Here is a 21,554-nt window from a genome sequence, read left to right as displayed (position 1 = left end):
CAAGTTATGCTACATTATTAGAGTAATACGGTACAGTGGATCCTGTTAAAAAAGGAACAAGATAAGCACTTTCGTTTGTTTCAGTTTTTGCTCATAAGGGACGGCAGGTAGCCTACTGGTTGCTGGATCGAATCCCCGAGCTGACAAGGTAAAAATCTGTCGTTCTGCCCCTGAACAAGGAAGTTAACCCACTGTTCCCCAGTAGGCTGTCATTGTAAAAGATAATTTGTTCTTAACTGACTTGCCTAGTTAAATAAAGGTTCTAAAAAATTAAGATAAAACAGCAGACTGCTTATAAAAGCCAAGGATAGAAAGCTCTAATCTACCCTTTCAGTTGATTAGAATAGATTGATAAATGTAGTCATTTAGCAATGGTACAGTAGCCGTCTAGTTCTAGATGTGTGAGTGGATAACTGGTCCTCTACACTAGGAGGAAAAATGCCTTGCATCCGCATGACACATCTGCAGGAAGAGACAGAGGAACACAGTTTCACTGAGGTTTGGTCAGGGTTAAGCTACAGAGCTTTTACAATCAACAGTTGTTGAGCTGTTAGATGCTCCAAACTCAGGAAAATTACAGCTTAGAAAAAACAGTATAGGTTGTAATTATAACTCTTGCTAGAAACTGTAGTTCCAGCTTTAGCGACAATGTCCTATGTGGTAGGGCTGTGGCCTGTACAGTGGTCTAGAACTCACCTTAGTGAAGGGCAGACAGTCCTTGTCTGCCTCGTTGTCTTTCAGCTCAAAGTCGTAGAGGGCCTTGCACTGTGGCGGGGGCTGCGGAAGCGGCTTGATGATCTGAACAAAGTTGGTGGGGAAAAAGCCGTGGACTCCGCCCATCTCTCCATGGTACCAATTCTCATCCACCTGGCGTCGGAGGATGATAATGTCACCCTTATTGAACTTGAGGTCCCCAGGTTCCTTGCCATCGTAGTTGTACAGGGCCTTGGCACAGGGCAGCTGGGGTACACCCTGTAAAGGGAGAGAAAGAGAGATGGAGTGTTCAAGCTGTGACCAAAACATCAGGACTCATGCATAATTGAGCACCACTCAGAACCACATGAATTATTCAAAACCCAGAGAAGTGTAATTGTGGACCAGAGCCATTAGGGACAAGAGCACAGTGAGGGGTTGTAGTGATGGTCGATATGGGCCACACGAGGGAATCAGGAATAAACCACCCAATAAACCACCCTGACCTGGGTAGAGCTACACTTTCAGACAGACCCCATCACCCTCACTCACAGCCAGCATTTCACTCATTGTATAATTTTCTTCCACCAAGTCAGTGTGTGCCTCAGTCACCACTCTCACTGACATTCATTCTCTTTTGCTTTTTAACCGAGAAAGAGACCCAAACGATGTAGCGAAAATAATCTTGGCCCAAAACAGACAACAGTTACTATGGAAACCAAAGGAAGAAAAGTGTGAAGGCCTACTTGTTATGGGAACAGGCAGATACAAGAGAAAAGTCAAATGCATTCCCAAAACAAGGAGTAAACTAAATGTGCATCAATAGCTTGGTTTCCATCCAATTGGCAACAGATTTTAATGTGAATATTCTAAAATGAATTAAGCGAGAAACCTCAAAAGTAGGTTCAAAGTGCACTACATCATCACGCACAGCTTTTTATCTGCAATAAGTGAATTTGATGGTAACACATCTCTGGTGGAATGCACATTTACAATGATGCGTTTCCATCAAATAGACTTGTTGAAGTGAAAAGGCTGTGCGTGATGACGTAGGGCAAATAAAAATGACTTTTGCAGTTAAATTCCCATGTACCGAATAAAAATACAAGTTAAATGGGTTTCCATCGCATTTTCAACTGTACTAATGGTTTTGTCACAAAAATTGTTGCGTTACATAGTGAATGTGCCCACTCTGGTCTTGACAAGTGCACTCTAGCCTACAGCTGGCAGATACAATGCAGGTAAAAGGCTACTACAAAATGAGAATATTATGGACAAAAGAGCAAGATTTTTATTTGTCGAAATACAGTCAAGCATTAATCATGTCACCAGAATAAGACCCTCAATATTTATTGGAAAGGAGCATCAAGCTCATCACTGTGCACTTTCACCACCCTGTGAAGATCATCATACCTTATTTCATCTGTACCATAATAAACTGCATGCTTTCCCAAGGCGTAGTGGGAGGAACACACACCATGTCACTCCAAATGTACTTCAATATGATGGTTACTATGTCAATATTTGGGCATAAAAGCGTTTCCACTGCCATTTATTACGTAATTCAATTTTAGACAAAAAGATCCCACCTTGTCTAGCGTATTTTGTTTTGTCAACATTTGGAAAGTTTACAGACAAATTTACAGACAAATTTCCATCAGGCCTGTCATGATATTTCTATCCGACGTGTAAACTCAGCAAAAAAAGAAACGTCTTTCAGCAAACTTAACATGTGTAAATAGTTGTATGAACATAAGATTCAACAGACAAACTGAACAAGTTCCACAGACACGTGACTAACAGAAATGAAATAATATGTCCCTGAACAAATGGGGGGGTCAACATCAAAAAGTAACAGTCAGTATCTGGTGTGGCCACCAGCTGCATTAAGTACTGCAGTGCATTCCCTCTTCATGGCACCAGATTTTCCAGTTCTTGTTGTGAGATGTTACCCCACTCTCCCACCAAGGCACCTGCAAGTCCCCAGACATTTCTGGGGGGAATGGCCCTAGCCCTCACCCTCCGATCCAACAGGTCCCATGGGCAGGCTCTTCGCTGCCCATGGCAGAACACTGACATTCCTGTCTTGCAGGAAATCATACACAGAACGAGCAGTATGGCTGGTGGCATTGTCATGCTGGAGGGTCATGTCAGGATGAGCCTACATGAAGGGTACCACATGAGGGAGGAGGACGTCTTCCCTGTAACGTACAGCGTTGAGATTACCTGCAATGACAACAAGCTCAGTCCGATGATGCTGTGACACTGCCCCAGACGGAGTAATGCTCATTCTTTTGACAATAAACACAACTCCGACCATCCCCCCAGGTGAGACAAACCCGCAACTCGTCAGTGAAGAGCACTTTTTGCCAGTCCTGTCTGGTCCAGCGACGGTGGGTTTGTGCCCATAGGAGACGTTGTTGCCGGTGATGTCTGGTGAGGACCTGCCTTACAACAGGCCTACAAGCCCTCAGTCCAGCCTCTCTCAGCCTATTGCAGACAGTCTGAGCACTGATGGAGGGATTGTGTGTTCCTGGTGTAACTCGGGCAGTTGTTGTTGCCATCCTGTACCTGTCCCGCGGGTGTGATGTTCAGATGTACCGATCCTGTGCAGGTGTTACACGTGGTCTGCCACTGCGAGGACGATCAGTTGTCCATCCCGTCTCCCTGTAGCGCCGTGTTATGCGTCTCACAGTACAGATATTGCAATTTATTGCCCTGGCCACATCTGCAGTCCTCATGCCTAATTGCAGCATGGCGAAGGCACGTTCACACAGACGAGCAGGGACCCTGGGCATCTTTCTTTTGATGTTTTTCCAGCGTCAGTAGAAAGGCCTCTTTAGTGTCCTAAGTTTTCATAACTGTGACCTTAATTGCCTACCTGTTAGTGTCTTAACGACCTTTCCACAGGTGCATGTTCATTAATTGTTTATGGTTCATTGAACAAGCATGTGTTTAAAACCTTTACAATGAAGATCTGTGAAGTTATTTGGATTTTTACAAATCATCTTTGAAAGCCTGTGGACTTTTTTATTGGATGGTTGGATGGGAACCTGGTTTATCTGAATGTGTGTGACACTGAATGGGTCTTGTTGGGTGGCCTTTTAAATGAGAGTATTGGAAGTACAGGATCGGTGTGATGAGCTTGGCTGGGCTCACTGTATGCATGTCTGTCTGTGTAATTCAGAAGTCTAAATGCCCCGGACCTGGCCCAGTTCTCTCCCTGAGGAAGGTTAGGTGGTCTCGACTTGCTAACCCAGAGGGGACGGGGAGGCTCAATGAACCACTTTCAAGATGGCTGTCCAAGAGGAGGGCACCTATCCAAAAAGCCTCAACCCCCACATCCCTCCCTCTACTCTGTTAGAGGCATTTGGTAGTGCTCAAAATCACAAATACAACCGACAGCGTCAATCTGAGCACTGACAGATGAAATAAACCAGATATCAGGGAGAAAGACAGTCAGAGGTAAAGAAATAAGGAAAAGGAGAGTCTGGGACAGAGCGAGAGCTCAGCGCGAGGCGGCAGAGAGAGCTCAGCGCGAGGCGGCAGAGAGAGCTCAGCGCGAGGCGGCAGAGAGAGCTCAGCGCGAGGCGGCAGAGAGAGCTCAGCGCGAGGCGGCAGAGAGAGCTCAGCGCGAGGCGGCAGAGAGAGCTCAGCGCGAGGCGGCAGAGAGAGCTCAGCGCGAGGCGGCAGAGAGAGCTCAGCGCGAGGCGGCAGAGAGAGCTCAGCGCGAGGCGGCAGAGAGAGCTCAGCGCGAGGCGGCAGAGAGAGCTCAGCGCGAGGCAAGAGCGAGCTCAGCGCGAGGTGGCAGAGAGAGCTCAGCGCGAGGCGGCAGAGAGAGCTCAGCGCTAGGCGGCAGAGAGCGCTCAGCGCTAGGCGGCAGAGAGCGCTCAGCGCTAGGCGGCAGAGAGAGCTCAGCGCTAGGCGGCAGAGAGAGCTCAGCGCGAGGCGGCAGAGAGAGCTCAGCGCGAGGCGGCAGAGAGAGCTCAGCGCGAGGCGGCAGAGAGAGCTCAGCGCGAGGCGGCAGAGAGAGCTCAGCGCTAGGCGGCAGAGAGCGCTCAGCGCTAGGCGGCAGAGAGAGCTCAGCGCTAGGCGGCAGAGAGAGCTCAGCGCTAGGCGGCAGAGAGAGCTCAGCGCTAGGCGGCAGAGAGAGCTCAGCGCTAGGCGGCAGAGAGAGCTCAGCGCTAGGCGGCAGAGAGAGCTCAGCGCTAGGCGGCAGAGAGAGCTCAGCGCTAGGCGGCAGAGAGAGCTCAGCGCTAGGCGGCAGAGAGAGCTCAGAGCTAGGCGGCAGAGAGAGCTCAGCGCTAGGCGGCAGAGAGAGCGCGAGGCGGAAGCAGGTCTTTGAGTCAGGCTGGCCCTGTGCTGGCAGGGAGCATTGTGATTCAAAAGCCCATTAACAGCTCAGGTTTTGCAGAAGAGGGCGAAGAGGGGGAGGAGATCCAAAAGCTGACCCCTCCTGTCTCAGCCTCCAGTATTTATGCCGCAGTAGTTTATGTGTCGGGGGGCTAGGGTCAGTCTGTTATATCTGGAGTATTTCTCCTGTCTTATCCGGTGTCCTGTGTGAATTTAATTCTCTCTCTCTCTCTCTCTCTCTCTCTGAGGACCTGAGCCCTAGGACCATGCCTCAGGACTACCTGGCCTGATGACTCCTTGCTGTCCCCAGTCCACCTGGCCATGCTGCTTCTCCAGTTTCAACTGTTCTGCCTGCGGCTATGGAACCCTGACCTGTTCACCGGACGTGCTACCTGTCCCAGACCTGCTGTTTTCTACTCTCTAGAGACAGCAGGAGCGGTAGAGATTCTCTCAATGGTCGGCTGTGAAAAGCCAACTGACATTTACTCCTGAGGTGCTGACCTGTTGCACCCTCGACAACCACTGTGATTATTATTATTCGACCATGCTGGTCATTTATGAACATTTGAACATCTTGGCCATGTTCTGTTATAATCTCCACCCGGCACAGCCAGAAGAGGACTGGCCACACCTCATAGCCTGGTTCCTCTCTAGGTTTCTTCCTAGGTTCTGGCCTTTCAAGGGAGTTTTTTTTGGCCACCGTGCTTATACACCTGCATTGCTTGCTGTTTGGGGTTCTCGGCTGGGTTTCTGTACAGCACTTCGAGATATCAGCTGATGTAAGAAGTGCTTTATAAATACATTTGATTTGATTTGAAAAGCAGGACTGATATGAACATTTGTACAATTGGACTGTACAATTCAGGTAGCCTAATTTTCATGACATGGCTGTTTGTTCAACAATGGTCCAAATGCAGTGCTCTAGACACGGCATTACACAACAGAACCAAAACTACACTCAGTGAATTGACTGTAATCTCCTCACAAGCCCATTGCTCTGCAGTCCAGGAGTGTTTTCCCCTACATACCCCTCTTCTGGCCTCACACAAGAGGGGCTGTCAGCAGATTTACATTTCCCTGTTTCACCCAGCTTAACAGAGGGAGAGAGAGACAGAGTAGAGAAAGAGAAATGGTGGTGGAAGGGGGGGGGGGGGGGGGGTTGTAGAGAGGGAGTGGGCTTCTGAATGGAAGTGTTGGTCTGTATGAATGAGATGGAAAAAGGAGGGAGGGAGAAGGGGGGTGGGTGTTTCCGGTTTGCAACCATGGAAACTATGCAGATGTGTCTGAACTGGACCAACATGCATAAGTCGAATCCAGGCTGCAGTCCAGTCCAAACACCTCGAGGTCAGCTCCCCACCCCACAGTTGTAGTTTCCAGGAAGCCAATATTCTACTCAGTTTAGCACAGAAAACATGGTAATTAACTACAATGACCATAATCCATTGTCCGTTGTGTTTCTTTTACACCTGCTACGTAAAAGAGAAGAATGCATAATCGAGAGACATAGAGCAGTTGCTTCACAAGGTATCTCTACCTGAAAATACCTGATCTAAGTGATTGATAGTTGGTATTCAGGAGTCATAAAGTATGCCTTATTTACTCTGAAGAACTAATAACATTTTGTTTTTGTCAGACAGCAGCAGCTCTAGAGATGATGATGGTCCGGAATTAAATAGTCATCAAATAAAGTAAATGTAATACAGAAAACTGAAATATTGTATTAAATGTGAATAAATTATGGTTAATAAGTGATAAGCAGTAATAGCCAGTCACTACCATCATGGGACTTTTGTTTTATTCTGTGTTGTTACAGCATTCAACTCACATAATGCAAAGTGCATTTCATGTTAAAGAAAATAAGCACTAATCGCTCAGCACTACTGGGTTCTCAATGTACCAGTCTCTACCAGTGCCTGCTTGTTTATAAAAAGAGAGTATCCTCCATCCAACCCCACACAAATGGTACAATCGAGCTTGTCTGCTCCTGTGCCAGTGTTTTTATGGCTTTTCCCCTCATCCAGAGAGTGAGGCAGACAGAACAGACTGCATTAAGGGACATATTCCCTTCTTGCCACAGATCAGCCTCTCCACTCGCACAGGTAAAGCCTTGTCATCTCTCACCAATGTGTTGTGTTGATGTGATGTGGCCGGGCCCAGATCACATCCCTTCCAAGCAATGAGATGGAGATCGAAAATAAACACAACATTAAAATGTTGATCCTATGTTTCATGTGTTGAAATAAATGATCCCAGGAATGTCCTCTACGCACAAAAAAACGTATTTCTCTCAAATCTTGTGCACAAATTTGTTTACATCCCTGTTAGTGAGCATTTCTCCTTTGTCAAGATAATCTACCCACCTGACAGGTCTGGCATATTAAGAAGCTGATTTAACGGCATGATCATTACAAAGGTGCACCTTGTGCTGGGGGCAATAAAAGGCCACTCTAAATTGTTTAGTTTTGTCACAACACAATGCCACAAATGTCTCAAGTGTTGAGGGAGCATGCAATAGGCATGCTGACCACAGGAATGTCCACCAGAGCTGTTGCCAGAGAATTTAATGCTCATTTCTCTACCATAAGCCAGCGCCAACGTCAATTTAGAGAATTTGGCGGTACGTCCAGCCGGCCTCACAACCGCAGAGCACGTGTAACCACGCCAGCCCAGGGCCTGCTTCTTCACCAGCGGGATCGTCTGAGACCAGCCATCCGGACAGCAGATGAAACAGAGTATTTCTGTCTGTAATAAAGCCCTTTTGTGGCAAAAACCTCATTCTGATTGGCTGGGCCTGGCTCCCCAGTGGGCGGGCCCCTGCCCAGGCATGTGAAATCCATAGATTACGGCGTAATTCATTTCAATTGACTGACTTCCTTATTTGAACTGTAACTCCGTAAAATTGTTGCATGTTCCGTTTATATTTCTGTTCAGTATAGATACTAAGGCTTTAATTACAGCTCTCTCCCTCCCTCCCTAGCACACAAACAGCTGCTCTGAAAGAAACGTTTAAATGGAAGTCATCATTCAGCGGCATAACTCAGTGTCAGACAGACAGAGCACGTCTAATGAGAATCTGACTACAGGCCACAACTAATCACTTCTGTCCTGGTTATAGATTTAAGCACATGATTAGACAGTACACATCACAGACCCACAGTGTGTGCACTATGACTGAACAATACAAGTACACACATTTCCACATCATGCATGAGAAGCTGACTACACAACACACTATTATGATCCACAATGCACACCTACATGGGAATCTCAGCTGCTCTCTAATTTGTGTGCGTGCACAATAACAATAGTAACAGGCTGTGTGTTAGGCAATATTGCATGGCATCAGATGGTGTGTATAATCCTACCTTCATCAGAGATAATGCAATTAGACAGAAGTGGAGTGCTAAGGGGATTTGGCTGTAATAGTGTTTACTTAAGTTCCACAGCATCGGATCATATCAGAATTACAACACTGTTCGCTCTACAGCACCGCCAAATGTCAACAACCAGCGAGCAAACAGATAACACAAATACACAACGCACACAGACACACAGAAAGGCAGACAGGGTAAGCTTAGGTCACATCCTGTGGACTAGACTAACCCTAACCATATCCTAGCCACCAGTGACGACAGCAGCACTAGAACACACACAAATAAACTGCCATTTTAACTGAGCAATCATAGGTTATGAACCTGCCATCTGGCATGATTTATATGTACAGTAATAGATTATGAAGAGAATGTCTGCTGCTCATCCACACAGCTACTCTACCCAGTAAGAGCAAGCCTACTGTTTGGAGCTGTCATAGATGGCCAGTCTATAGGCAGGCCTTGGCCAAGAAATCCCCAGTCAGGAAGATTGAGGATGACAGTAGGGTGGTTCTTCTTCCAGACAGCATGTCTTCATTTCCAGCCAGGCCTCCCGTCTCTCCCCCCTGGGCTAGGGCTCCCATATGAAGACCCCTAGAGACAGGCAGGCGGCTGACCGTACAGCCACTGGGGGGGGGGGGGGGAGTCTGTATCTGCCTGCCCCCCCCCCACCCAACCCCAACCCAGAGACATCACAGACATTCCTGGAGAGGGAACATTCTGTCTTCATCAACATGTCAGTGTGTACTGCTCAGACTCCCCTAGTGTTGAGAAAGCACATTGTGGAAGTGACACATTGTGGAAGTGTGGAATTCGAGGGGCAGGAGCAATCTTGTTTTCATTAGAGCGCCATTACTTTAAATTGGTTCCTAATGGTCTCGTTTATGACCACTTGGAGACAGCAGCCTTCCCTGTTCCCTCCCTGCACACACAATCCTGGGGGCTTCGGACTGTGTGCCTGTCATATGCAGGGACAGGACTAGGGACAGTCAAGGAAAGAATTAACTAGTTTGAAGAGAGGAGGTGGTATGATGTATAGGTTGATTTGAACCAGACTCAGTCAGGACACATGGAGACAGAGGAAATTAGGATCAGGAGAGAGGTTGAGTGACATGTTACAGGGTGATTTTCACCCAGAAATATACTTACTACTCCTGCCTGAGTCCTCTAAAAGGTTATCGGAGTCCTGTAAAACATTGTTGGCTCAGGAGTTCTGACTGAGCTGAATCTACATCAAACTGGTCTGTTCATTGAGCTAGAGAGAGCAGCTACCTAGCGTCACTGCTCCTCCTCCTGCCACCCTCTCGCATGGAACCAACACTGAGACAAAGGCTAACTTCCAACTACTGGTTTCTAAGGCAACCCGTCTCTGCATGCCTTTTTTGGGACTGTTTATGGGTCTATTGACAATGTACTGAATCTTGTGAAAGAGTCATTCAAAGTCAGCGGGGCAGTGCTGAAGTCAGAGTGGTAAAAGCAACATTATAAACTGGGTGTTTAAACCCTGAATGCTGATTGGCTGACAGCTGTGGTATATCAGACATTATACAAAGGGTATGACAAAACATACATTTTTACTGCTCTAATTACATTGGTAACCAGTTTATACTAGCAATAAGGCATCAGGGGTTTGTGGTATATGGCCAATATACCACGGCTAAGGACTGTATCTAGCCACTCCGCGTTGCGAGAACAGCCCTTAGCCGTGGTATATTGGCCATATACCACACCCCCTCGTGCCTTATTGCTCAAGTAACACACAATATCGGAGTGAACAGATGCACGTTTTTTAATGTGAGGAGTTTTCAAATAAACACTTAGTTTAGCTTCCTTTGTGTTCCTGTTGGAAGTCTTCAAGTCTTCACTACTTACAGTGAGAGAGGAGGCAGACAGACAGGCAGACGTGTGGAGGCCAGACGGAGCTCTGGCTCACACATTAACTTCTCACTAGTCCTCTCAGGCAATTCTACTACTGGCTCTGTGTATTATTGGCACTGTAGATCTTCCTGTTCCTCCTCCTATCCCTACATCAGGTCACTATAGGGCTTCCTCATCCAGACGAATGCACATACCAAGAGGCCTTGCTTCCCCTCCTCTGAGTGCCAGTTATAAACACACACCTCAGGAGTAAGCACTCGTTGACGCCAACAAATTCTCCCTTTACGGCCTGTCCACTGGCCCTGGGCTGCAGTGTGGGGGCTCTTGGGAATTGCAGTCATTGGCTATGATCAAAGTGGCCTCTCCTGGAGTCTGGACACAGAGGGCTCATGAGGGAGCCATGTGTAGGGTGGAACTAGGCTAAATTCAGAATTCACTTTAAGAGAGAGGGGGAAAATCTATAAAAACATTCAACACATGGAAGTACAACTAAGACATTGCTGAGGCAGGAGCTATTAGTAAGCTACAGATTAGTCATAAAAAAAGACACCAGTTTGCCAGGAAAGGGGTCTGGGTTTATGAAAGACTTATGGCAACAGCGCACTCAGCCATACGGTTTTCATAAAGCTGTGAGTGGCTGGGAGTTTGTGTGTGTAATGAAGGTGCCATTTTACGTGAGCATGTGTGTGCAATGCATGTGTGCAGACTCGCTGTGAGTATGCGTGTGCATGTGTGTGTGTGCATGTGTGTGTGCGTGCGCGCGTCTAGCCTTTACCTGGCTGATTGGCCCCGTTCCAGCGTTGAAGGCTGGTTCTGGGTGGCCCGGGATCACACAGACCTGAAAGCACAGAACCCTCCATCTCTGTGCCATTTCAAACACTGACTAGGCTTTAAGACTGTCTCTCACACAGGAAAGAGCCCACTCACATTACACTGAGGAGAGAGGGGGAGAGAAGAAGCATGACCAAAAGACAGATGGACTAGAGGAAGATGGAGAGAGACGAGGAATAGAGGGAGCGAGAGACGAGAGAGAGGAACACAGTGAGGTAGGAGTGTCAATGTGATGCTGTTTGATGGGACTGACAGAACCTCCACGCCAACATGAGCCAGAAAGACACAGAAACATGTAGAGACAGGGTGGCCCAGCAGACCCTTCCAGCCAGGACTAATCTAATGCAACAGTAACAGCTGGGAAAGCTAGGACAAACAACCAGAAATCTGTTCCCTTCACATCCCTGCCTGCAATGGTGCAAGAGAGAGCGTGAAAGAGTGAGGGTACAGTACAGGTTCTTTCACTAATCCACCACAGATATCTTTCACCGGGCCAGTTTGGCCACGCAGAGACCGTGCAGTCACTAAAAGCAATGAATCTAAAACAACTCCTCCGCTGTCATTTCTCTCTCCTCCCACTCTCCTCTTCTCCCAGTCCATCTTGCTCTGGCTGAGGGAGAGGCATGTTAAATGGGATGAGTCGTGCTGCTCCAGACTGAAGGAGAAAAGGCTGGGGTCATGAGTGTTTGGTGATGGGCTGAGAGAGATGAAGAGCGGAACAGGCTATTAGTCCAGCCCTGAGAAGCTCAACCTCCATACATCCATGTTTTCCACTCCTCTCTCGCCAGTTCACTTCTCCCTCTCCACAGGGCTCTTTTCTGCTCAGCCTCCCTCTCCCACAGAGGTCAGCCTATTGGCCCACTTTGTAACCACAGAGGTCAGAGGGATGTCAGTGGGTGTTTAATATCATGTTTTCCATCCAAGAGTTTACTGCCTATTCAGATACAAGAGAGAAAATAGGAATCTCCCAATCTAGAATGAGCGGAAAGAGGCTTTAGCATAAATAGAGACTAGGATGAATACCGGGGGATTACTACAAATGTCACAGTTATCAGTCTATCGAGTGCGGCTTGGTATGAGCTGAATACTAAGCGCCTCTTCAGACCTCTCCACTCCCCTCCACTGCCGGCTCTTAGAAGGGAACGATATGTCGGCAGGCTTTTGTTCTAGTCAGAGGCAGAGCCAGCTGTTCCTGTCCTGCTGGGTCAGACTGGACTGACCTGTGTGGGGTAGTGGCACTGAGAGGGTTAATGGTTTAAAGATTGGATCACTTGCCAGGCAGACAGGAGCTCCCCAGATCCTGAATTCGCAGTATTTAGACTAGAGACACACCAACATAGTTAAAATTCACTTCAGGCAATTTCTCTTCCTTCTTCCCATTAGAGGGCTGTCAGTTGGCACTGATGGGCCATGACCAATGAACATTGTTTGGACTTTAGGTCATGGGTTGGCCCTGGTGGTTTCAGACCTGTGGCCTTTAAGCTGGAGTTTGACCTCTTGGGTCTCAGACAAGTGGGCATCAGACTTTGGGGGCAGAAAGGAAACAGTGGGCAGCTGAAAGGTTGTTTGCATTGGCTGGTATTTGGACACCTCTACAGTGGACAAACAAAGCCAGCGTATTGACGCAGTCGTGAAAAAGGGCCAGTTCACAAATGCTGCATCTGTTCCCCCTCTCAAAGACCATCACAGTTATGTCCATCATTCACCATTCTGTGAGAAAGAGTGTGTGTGTGTGTCCGTCCATGCAATTCAGTATGGGAGTGTGTGTCTTGTTTGCAGTGTTCTCCCCCAAACACCCACAGCTCAAACCTAACGTCTAACTGCTAGCTTTTCTTCTCCACTGATGAATGCTGGCAGAGAGCTGGAGTCACGGAGCCAGAGACAACTGACAGGCTGTTCAGGAGCTCAGCATAGACAGACCGCTTTACTTTACACTTGTTTTCCTCCAGAGTCGATTGGCTTTGGCAGACCTGTCCACCAGTTTATGCAGACCCCTTACTAGACCTGGCCCCAGTCTGTCCAGTCTACCAAGACTGAGTCTCCTGAAGTCATGTCTTAAATCTTGAAGTATGGGAAACAACAAACTGTTGTTTTTGTGGGTAAATATGTGTAGAGGGCTAGGTTGGTCCAGGCTGGCCTGAGCCTCTGTAGAGCAGCCAGCCCTCCCATTATCAGCTTATCAGACTGAAGGCGTCAGGCCAGAAAAACAACAGCCAGGCAGGGAGGGAAGGGCTCCTGTTCTGTTGAGGCCCACACCACAACACTCCCTGGTTGCTGATCAGCCCCCACTATGACATTATGGTCTGGCTGGCGCTGAGAAGGGACTAGGAGGGGCTGTGTGTTTCTGACTCCAGAAATCATGAGGCAGTGAGACACAGTAGGAGCTAATGAGGTACCCACCCTGCCATTACCAGCAGCTCAGAGCCCAGCTCACATACATACCACACAATATCAATACACCTGGACTGTGACACCTGGCTGAGATTGTAACCATGCAATCAGTGCAGTGTTAACGAGTAGAGACATGGGTCTCCCTGCATATGTGTGGGTGTGGGTCAGGGTTCCTGTTACCCAGTAATGGTTTGCTTTTGACCAATAAATAAAATTGCTGTCGGCCAATTGTTCTGGAGAAAAAGAAGAAAAAGTCACATTTCAAAATAATGTTCTTCAGCCTATTAATTTATGCTAATACCAGTCGATGTAATTCCATTTGAATTAGTGATGCACCAATATGACATTTTGGCCAATACCGATATTTTCCGTGCCCAAAAAAAACAGATAACCGATATTACAATTTTTGCGGCCTTTTAATCATTCTAGTACAGTTAAATAGTTATCACACAGACAGACGCAGCGGTCTAAGGCAATCAGTGCAGTGTTAACAATCAAAACCTATTTCACTTGCTGTGCTGTTTCGTTGTTCAGTTGTTTCATTCCCAACCAGGCGTTTCAATGTCATGACAGAGGGTAGAACGATGAGCTTATTTTTTGAGTCAGTTGTTTGAATGGAGCTAGCTAGTATGTTCATGTTTCCAACATGTTCTCAAATGCCATTGAAATGGCAGCAGCAGTATGACAACCAGCACATTCATGAGCATGAAATACGACTTTCCCCAGTACGAAATCCTGGTCAACCCACTGTGCTGTCAGACTCAGCATGCTCATGGGGCCGATATCGCTGGTCCAAATTTCAGTCGTGAAGCTAATAGCAGTGACGCTATTACTGTGTAACTGTGGTAGGGTAGCATCTGAACATTTGAAAGTGCGCTAACGTTAGTGTGTACCAGTGCTCATCCAGACGCAAAAGCCAACATCACCCACGACAGAGAACGGTTGATAGTCAAGGGCAATGAATTCCATTATCTTGGCTTTAATGGATTTCGCCTTTGAGTTGTCTTGCTGACATTTTCTTACTCTTTCAAATGACTGCTCGACTTGTTGACTGCTCGATCCACACAGCAGACATTGTGGGCTAGGTTAGGAATGCTGTGTTGCACAACATTTTACGGGGCATCATTACTTCATGCACCCATGTTATATAGGTATGCACGTCAGCGTTCACATCAGTTTTGCACATCAGCATTAACCTCTTGGTGACAGGGGGGCAGTATTGAGTAGCTTGGATGAATAAGGTGCCCAGCGTAAACAGCCTGCTACTCTGTCCCAGATGCTAATATATGCATATTATTAGTAGTATTGGATAGAAAACACTGAAGTTTCTAAAACTGTTTGAATGATGTCTGAGTATAACATAACTCATATGGCAGGCAAAAACCTGAGACAAATCCAACTAGGAAGTGGGAAATCTGAGGTTTGTAGTTTCATTTAAGTGATTGCCTATCCAATATGCTGTGTCTATGGGGCTAGATTGCACTTCCCAAGGCTTCCAGCAGATGTCAACAGTCTTTAGAAAGTTGTTTGAGGCTTCTATTGTGGCAGGGTGTCAAATAAGACCTGCTTCAACAAGTGGACTAGGCTACGGCCAATCAGTTGTTTACTGCGCGTTCACGCCGTTCCTTCTTTTTCCTCTGTAATGAATACGCTACTGTCCGGTTGGAATATTATTGAAGATTTATTATAAAAGGACCCTAAGGATTGATTGTAAACATCGTTTGACATGTTTCTACAAACTGTAATGGAACTCTTGACTTTTCGTCTGGATTTTGCGCTCGCGCATTGTGCCTTTGGAATAGTGAACTAAACGTGCGAACAAAATGGAGGTATTTGGACATGAATATGGACGTAATCAAACAAAACAAACATTTCTTGTGGAAGTCCTTTGAGTGCATTCCGACGAAGATCAGCAAAGGTAAGGGAAGATTTATAATGCTATTTATGACTTTTGTTGACTCCACAATTTGGCTGGTAACTCTATGGCTTGCTTATTTTCAGATTGAATATTGTGCTTTTGCTTTTGAAATCTGACACGGCGTTTGCATTAAGAACAAGTTTCTTTAATTCTATGTAAAACATGTATCTTTCAAAGTTTATGATGAGTATTTCTGTTATTTGATGTGGCTCTCTGCAATTTCTCCAGATGTTTTGGAGGCATTTCTGAACATGGCGCCAATGTAAACTGAGGTTTTTGGATATAAATATGAACTTGATTGAACAAAACATACAGTGTCATCTGATGAAGATCGTCAAAGGTTAGTGAATCATTGTATTTATATTTCTGCTTTTTGTGACACCGCTCTTTGGTTGGAAAATGGCTGAATGCTTTCTGTGACTAGTTGCTGACCTAACATAATATGTTCTGCTTTCGCCGAAAAGCCTTTTTGAAATCGGACACTGTGGTTGTATTAACGAGAAGTGTATATTTAAAATGGTGTAAAATACTTGTATGGTGGAGGAATTTTAATTATGAGATTTCTGTTTTGAATTTGGCGCCCTGCAATTTCACTGGCTGTTGGCGAGGTGGGACGCTAGCGTCCCGAACGATCCCAGAGAGGTTAAACTAGACATCAGGCAGATGTCGGCCAATTCCAGTATCTTCAAAGATATATTGTGTATCCCTAATTTGAATAGTCACGCTTATCGGTCTATAGGTTAATTCGCATAATTAAATTGGCACGTGTACAGTATATTCGTTATGTATCTTATTTATCACACGTACTGTACAGCATACAGAAAGCCTTTGACCGGAAAATCTGTCAGACAGCGTGAGATCAGCTGCTACAGCATCTCAAACAGAAAATGCATAGGCAACAGAACGCAGGCTTTATCGGCACGTCACACACCACTTTGCAATGAGCAGAAGGCAGTATTGCATTAAAAAAACAATCGTTTGAAACGTCAAATTTTCTTTTTACATATGAGGCAGGTCTTACCTGCTAGTTGTTGCATATTACATCTTCTCTAGTTCAGCATTTCTAACGGATACTTTCATCTCTGTCACATGAAACCGCTCACATGTGCAGTGTGCAGCGTAATGTGAAGAAATAATCGTTTATCAACATTAAGCAAAAATATTTTGATTTGTCAATGCTTTTTAAATGTTTAAGTAGCCTAGGCCTACCGGTTGTATGAATTTGGGATCCATCATCCCACAACTGTCCCAGAATATGTTTGGAATAGACTATTTCTTTTTTGACAAGCTGACCAATAGAATAGGTCAATTTTCTAGTATGGGGGATAGTAGATTGATTTTGTTGTTTGTTACGCATATTGTTTGCTGAAGAAAAGTAAATGTGGACTGTTTAGTCTATTGGCCCTGTCCGGGGGTATCGTCGGACGGGGCCACAGCGTCTCCTGACCCCTCCTGTCTCAGCCTCCAGTATTTATGCTGCAGTAGTTTGTGTCAGGGGGCTAGGGTCAGTCTGTTATATCTGGAGTATTTCTCCTGTCTTATCCGGTGTCCTGTGTGAATTTAAGTATGCTCTCTAATTCTATCTTTCTCTCTCGGAGGAGGAGGACCTGAGCCCTAGGACCATGCCTCAAGACTACCTGGCCTGATGACTCCTTGCTGTCCCCAGTCCACCTGGCCTTGCTGCTTCTCCGGTTTCAACTGTTCTGCCTGCGGCTATGGAACCCTGACTTGTTCACTGGACGTGCTACCTGTGTCAGATCTGCTGTTTTCAACTCTCTAGAGACAACAGGAGCGGTAGAGATACTCTCAATGATCAGCTATGAAAAGCCAACTGACATTTACTCCTGAGGTACTGACCTGCTGCACCCTCGACAACCACTGTGATTGTTATTATTATTTGACTCTGCTGGTCATCTATGAACATTTGAACATCTTGGCCATGTTCTGTTATAATCTCCACCCGGCACAGCCAGAAGAGGACTGGCCACCCCTCATAGCCTGGTTCCGCTCTAGGTTTCTTCCTAGGTTCTGGCCTTTCTAGGGAGTTTTTCCTAGCCGCATTGCTAGCTGTTTGGGGTTTAAGGCTGGGTTTCTGTACAGCACTTTGAGATTTCAGCTGATGTAAGAAGGGCTTTATAAATACATTTGATCGATTGACTTCAAAAAGTGTGCATCAGAATTCAGTAAGAATGACGCACGTCATTGCATCAACTTGCATGTTCTGTTAAAATTAATTACCATCATCTAAATGTGATTCTTAGCACCGTAGGTGGACGCCATAATCAGGTTACACACCCAATGCATATGGGTCTGGGAAATTTTCCAACATTTTCCTAATGGAAACTCTGGTGTGGGTCATGCAAGGCTTTAATTTACCAGACATCCATATGCACTGGGTGCGTAATGTATTTAGGCTTCCACTCACGGTGCTCAGAATCACATTTAGATGATTGTAATTCACTTAAACAATAGAAATTGACCTGTAAAGTTGTAATAAAAGTAGAACGATGTTCTTAAACAACATAATAGGTTTTATTGAAAAGCAAAACATTGCCCGTTGAGTCTTCATCCCCACTATAAATCATAACTGAATATAATTTAAGAAAAATTGCAGAGAAGAACAAGTCACCTACAGAGTAATAAAACAATTTCAAAATATATTTGTATTATATAATTTGCGAACAACCTGTACTATAGGCTATTTGTATGAACATGTATTAATAAATAACAAAAACACAGTTGTTTTCAAATACTATCTAGGCCTCTAACTGAAACTAGGCCTAATAAAAAAAAAACATGGCTGTCTACAAACACCAGGGCCAGCCGGTCATGGCTAGAAGGGATCCAAATTTTGTCAAATTAACGTCAGATTTGACTTTCGTAGCAGGTTAGGAGAACTAGGTTACGGTTAGGAAAAGGGTTAGCTAAAATGCAAATAAATTCAACCTTTTACATTAATTTGACAAAAGCTGGATCCCTTCTAGCCATGACCAGGCCGGCCTGCCCGACTCCCCATTCCTTCTGCGATTCAGCACCACAGCAATGGAAAGAGGACACACTAGGCAGCCACAAAAATGAAAAAAAACTGTAAAACTGCTGTTGGACAATCAAATTCGATTTGTAAATAAACAACATTTGTTAAGGCTGGATCATTGAAAGCTTATTTTACAAAGTTCCTGTGAAACGAGACCCGCACCATGCATGTACTGTATGAAAGCACAAAGCTCAAATTCTCCTTTTACAGTTCTACTGGATGATGTTAAATGGTACGTTTATTGTAATTTGAACTATCGTGGGGTCGTGACTCGTGTCATGTGTGATACACAGTGGGGCAAAAAAGCATTTAGTAAGCCACCAATTGTGCAAGTTCTCCCACTTAAAAAGATGAGGCCTGTAATTTTCATCATAGGTACACTTCAACTATTGACAGACGAAATTAGAAAAAAAATCCAGAAAAATCACATTGTAGGATATTTAATGAATTTATTTGCAAATTATGGTGGAAAATAAGTATTTGGTCACCTACAAACAAGCAAGATTTCTGGCTCTCACAGACCTGTAACTTCTTCTTTAAGAGGCTCCTCTGTCCTCCACTCGTTACCTGTATTAATGGCACCTGTTTGAACTTATCAGTAAAAAAGACACCTGTCCACAACCTCAAACAGTCACACTCCAAACTCCACTATGGCCAAGACCAAAGAGCTGTCAAAGGACACAAGAAACAAAATTGTACACCTGCACCCGGCTGGGAAGACTGAATCTGCAATAGGTAAGCAGCTTGGTTTGAAGAAATCAACTGTGGGAGCAATTATTAGGAAATGGAAGACATACTAGACCACTGATAATCTCCCTCGATCTGGGGCTCCACGCAAGATCTCAACCCGTGGGGTCAAAATGATCACAAGAACGGTGAGCAAAAATCCCAGAACCACACGGGGGACCTAGTGAATGACCTGCAGAGAGCTGGGACCAAAGTAACAAAGCCTACCATCAGTAACACACTACGCCGCCAGGGACTCAAATCCTGCAGTGCCAGACGTGTTCCCCTGCTTAAGCTAGTATATGTCCAGGCCTGTCTGAAGTTTGCTAGAGAGCATTTGGATGACCCAGAAGAAGATTGGGAGAATGTCATATGGTCAGATGAAACCAAACCTTTTTGGTAAAAACTCAACTCGTCGTGTTTGGAGGACAAAGAATGCTGAGTTGCATCCAAAGAACACCATACCTACTGTGAAGCATGGGGTGGAAACATCATGCTTTGGGGCTGTTTTTCTGCAAAGGGACCAGGACGACTGATCCGTGTAAAGGAAAGAATGAATGGGGTAATGTATCGTGAGATTTTGGGTGAAAACCTCCCATCAGCAAGGGCATTGAAGATGAAACGTGGCTGGGTCTTTCAGCATGACAATGATCCTAAACACACCGCCCGGGCAACAAAGGAGTGGCTTTGTAAGAAGCATTTCAAGGTCCTGGAGTGGCCTAGCCAGTCTCCAGATCTCAACCCCATAGAAAATCTTTGGAGGGAGTTGAAAGTCCGTGTCGCCCAGCAACAGCCCCAAAACATCACTGCTCTAGAGGAGATCAGCATGGAGGAATGGGCCAAAATACCAGCAACAGTGTGTGAAAACCTTGTTAAGGCTTACAGAAAACATTTGACCTCTGTCATTGCCAACAAAGGGTATATAACAAAGTATTGAGATAAACTTTTGTTATTGACCAAATACTTATTTTCCACCATAATTTGCAAATAAATTCATTAAAAATCCTACAATGTGAATTTCTGGATTTTTTTTCTTCTAATTTGGTCTGTCATAGATGAAGTGTACCTATGATGAAAGTTACAGGCCTCATCTTTTTAAGTGGGAGAACTTGCACAATTGGTGGCTGACTAAATACTTTTTTGCCCCACTGTACGTGGCTTATTGATAACGATTCCTACTGTAGGCAGATGGCTGCCTAGTGATTTCAACATTGTAACTCTCCGATGTGAATAGTTAGTAACAATTTTCCGTTTCCAAGTCCCACTGAATAAGCGAGACTGAAATGCACCAATTGCGCATAACACACATCATTACTCTAATGTATATCAATCGTTCCAAATCTTTATACTATACATGGCAAGCATATGTTGAGGACCGGGCTTGACGAACACAATTAATTAGCCTCCAATTGACTTGCGTTTACGGTGTACCCGTCGTGCCTGTTCAATATGAGCCACTGCTGTTCGGAAGTCATAACTTCCCAACTCTTGGAGCAGCTTCTGATGCGCAACAGCCTTCTTACTTTGTCCTCAGGAAGGAGCGACCTGAGGCTGTCTTAACTCTGTTTGAGAAAGAATACCATCTCGACAGGCACACTGGAAACAGGAATACACACAATCTTTGCCAATTTTGCCCAGCCTGGGTACAGTTAGCTGAAGACCCATATGAGTAAAAAAAAATGGAAACACACACACAATACTGATTTCCAAGCAGCTTGGGGATTTATTGGCATATGAAGTATATTTGACTTTGAAGTTAGAGCACATCTCCTGGTATGTCCATCAATGAAAAACATTATTTTGCAATGGATTTTTATTTTTGGACAATTTGGCCGGTAACAATTATTATTATTATTTGTTTATATATATATTTTTTTTTAAATCGGCCAAAAGCTGGCATTTACCGGTTAACGGAAACCCTGTCGAGGGTGTATACCAGTCTGAGTCACCAAAACAAGACACAGAACACTAAACATATCTCGTTAGCCCACCTGGGAGAATCGTGTGTGTGTGACATATTACTCAGGTGTGCCTAGGTTGATTCTCTCCGCCACCCTGACCAGAGTCAGAAAGAGTCGGCGTGTGTGTAAGAGAGCGAGAGCACGCTCGCATGTGTGTGTGTTTGTGTGAGGCAGAGAAACAAACTACTAGAGCCCCCTCTCATTCCTCAACAGCTCTCCTCTTCTATTCAAGCCAACTTCAATAATTAATCACACACTGTCAGGAGAGGCCACAAGCATGGAAAGTAAGTGAGAACACTGGAGCTCTCTTTCACTGACTCCCTCATACCGAGTACAGACACACACACTTCATCTCTGTGGCAAACAGATGCGATATCAAATAATCATAGGACTGTAGA

General features: G+C 45.4%; 1 protein-coding gene across 4 annotated transcripts in view; it reads right to left on the bottom strand.

Moving 5' to 3' along the window:
- The window catches only part of sh3rf1 (SH3 domain containing ring finger 1), a 70,948-nt gene that overhangs the window by 33,382 nt on the left and 16,012 nt on the right, over positions 1 to 21,554 (bottom strand). For 2 of the 4 annotated variants that reach the window (XM_021604283.3, XM_021604284.3), the window contains exons 3-4: positions 11,071 to 11,133; positions 697 to 972 (exon numbers count right to left, since the gene is read on the bottom strand). In XM_021604283.3, coding sequence (XP_021459958.3) covers positions 697 to 972; positions 11,071 to 11,133 — 339 coding nt within the window. The remainder of the gene's footprint in view (positions 1 to 696; positions 973 to 11,070; positions 11,134 to 21,554) is intronic. The other 2 variants (XM_021604285.3, XM_090235920.1) reach the window with 1 other exon arrangement.

Source organism: Oncorhynchus mykiss, chromosome 5, assembly GCF_057628025.1.
Source record: "Oncorhynchus mykiss isolate SJ-2025 chromosome 5, ASM5762802v1, whole genome shotgun sequence".
Classification (NCBI taxonomy): domain Eukaryota; kingdom Metazoa; phylum Chordata; class Actinopteri; order Salmoniformes; family Salmonidae; genus Oncorhynchus; species Oncorhynchus mykiss.
The sequence above is the reverse complement of the archived record's forward strand: the minus strand, read 5'-3'. Positions and strand labels throughout refer to the sequence as shown.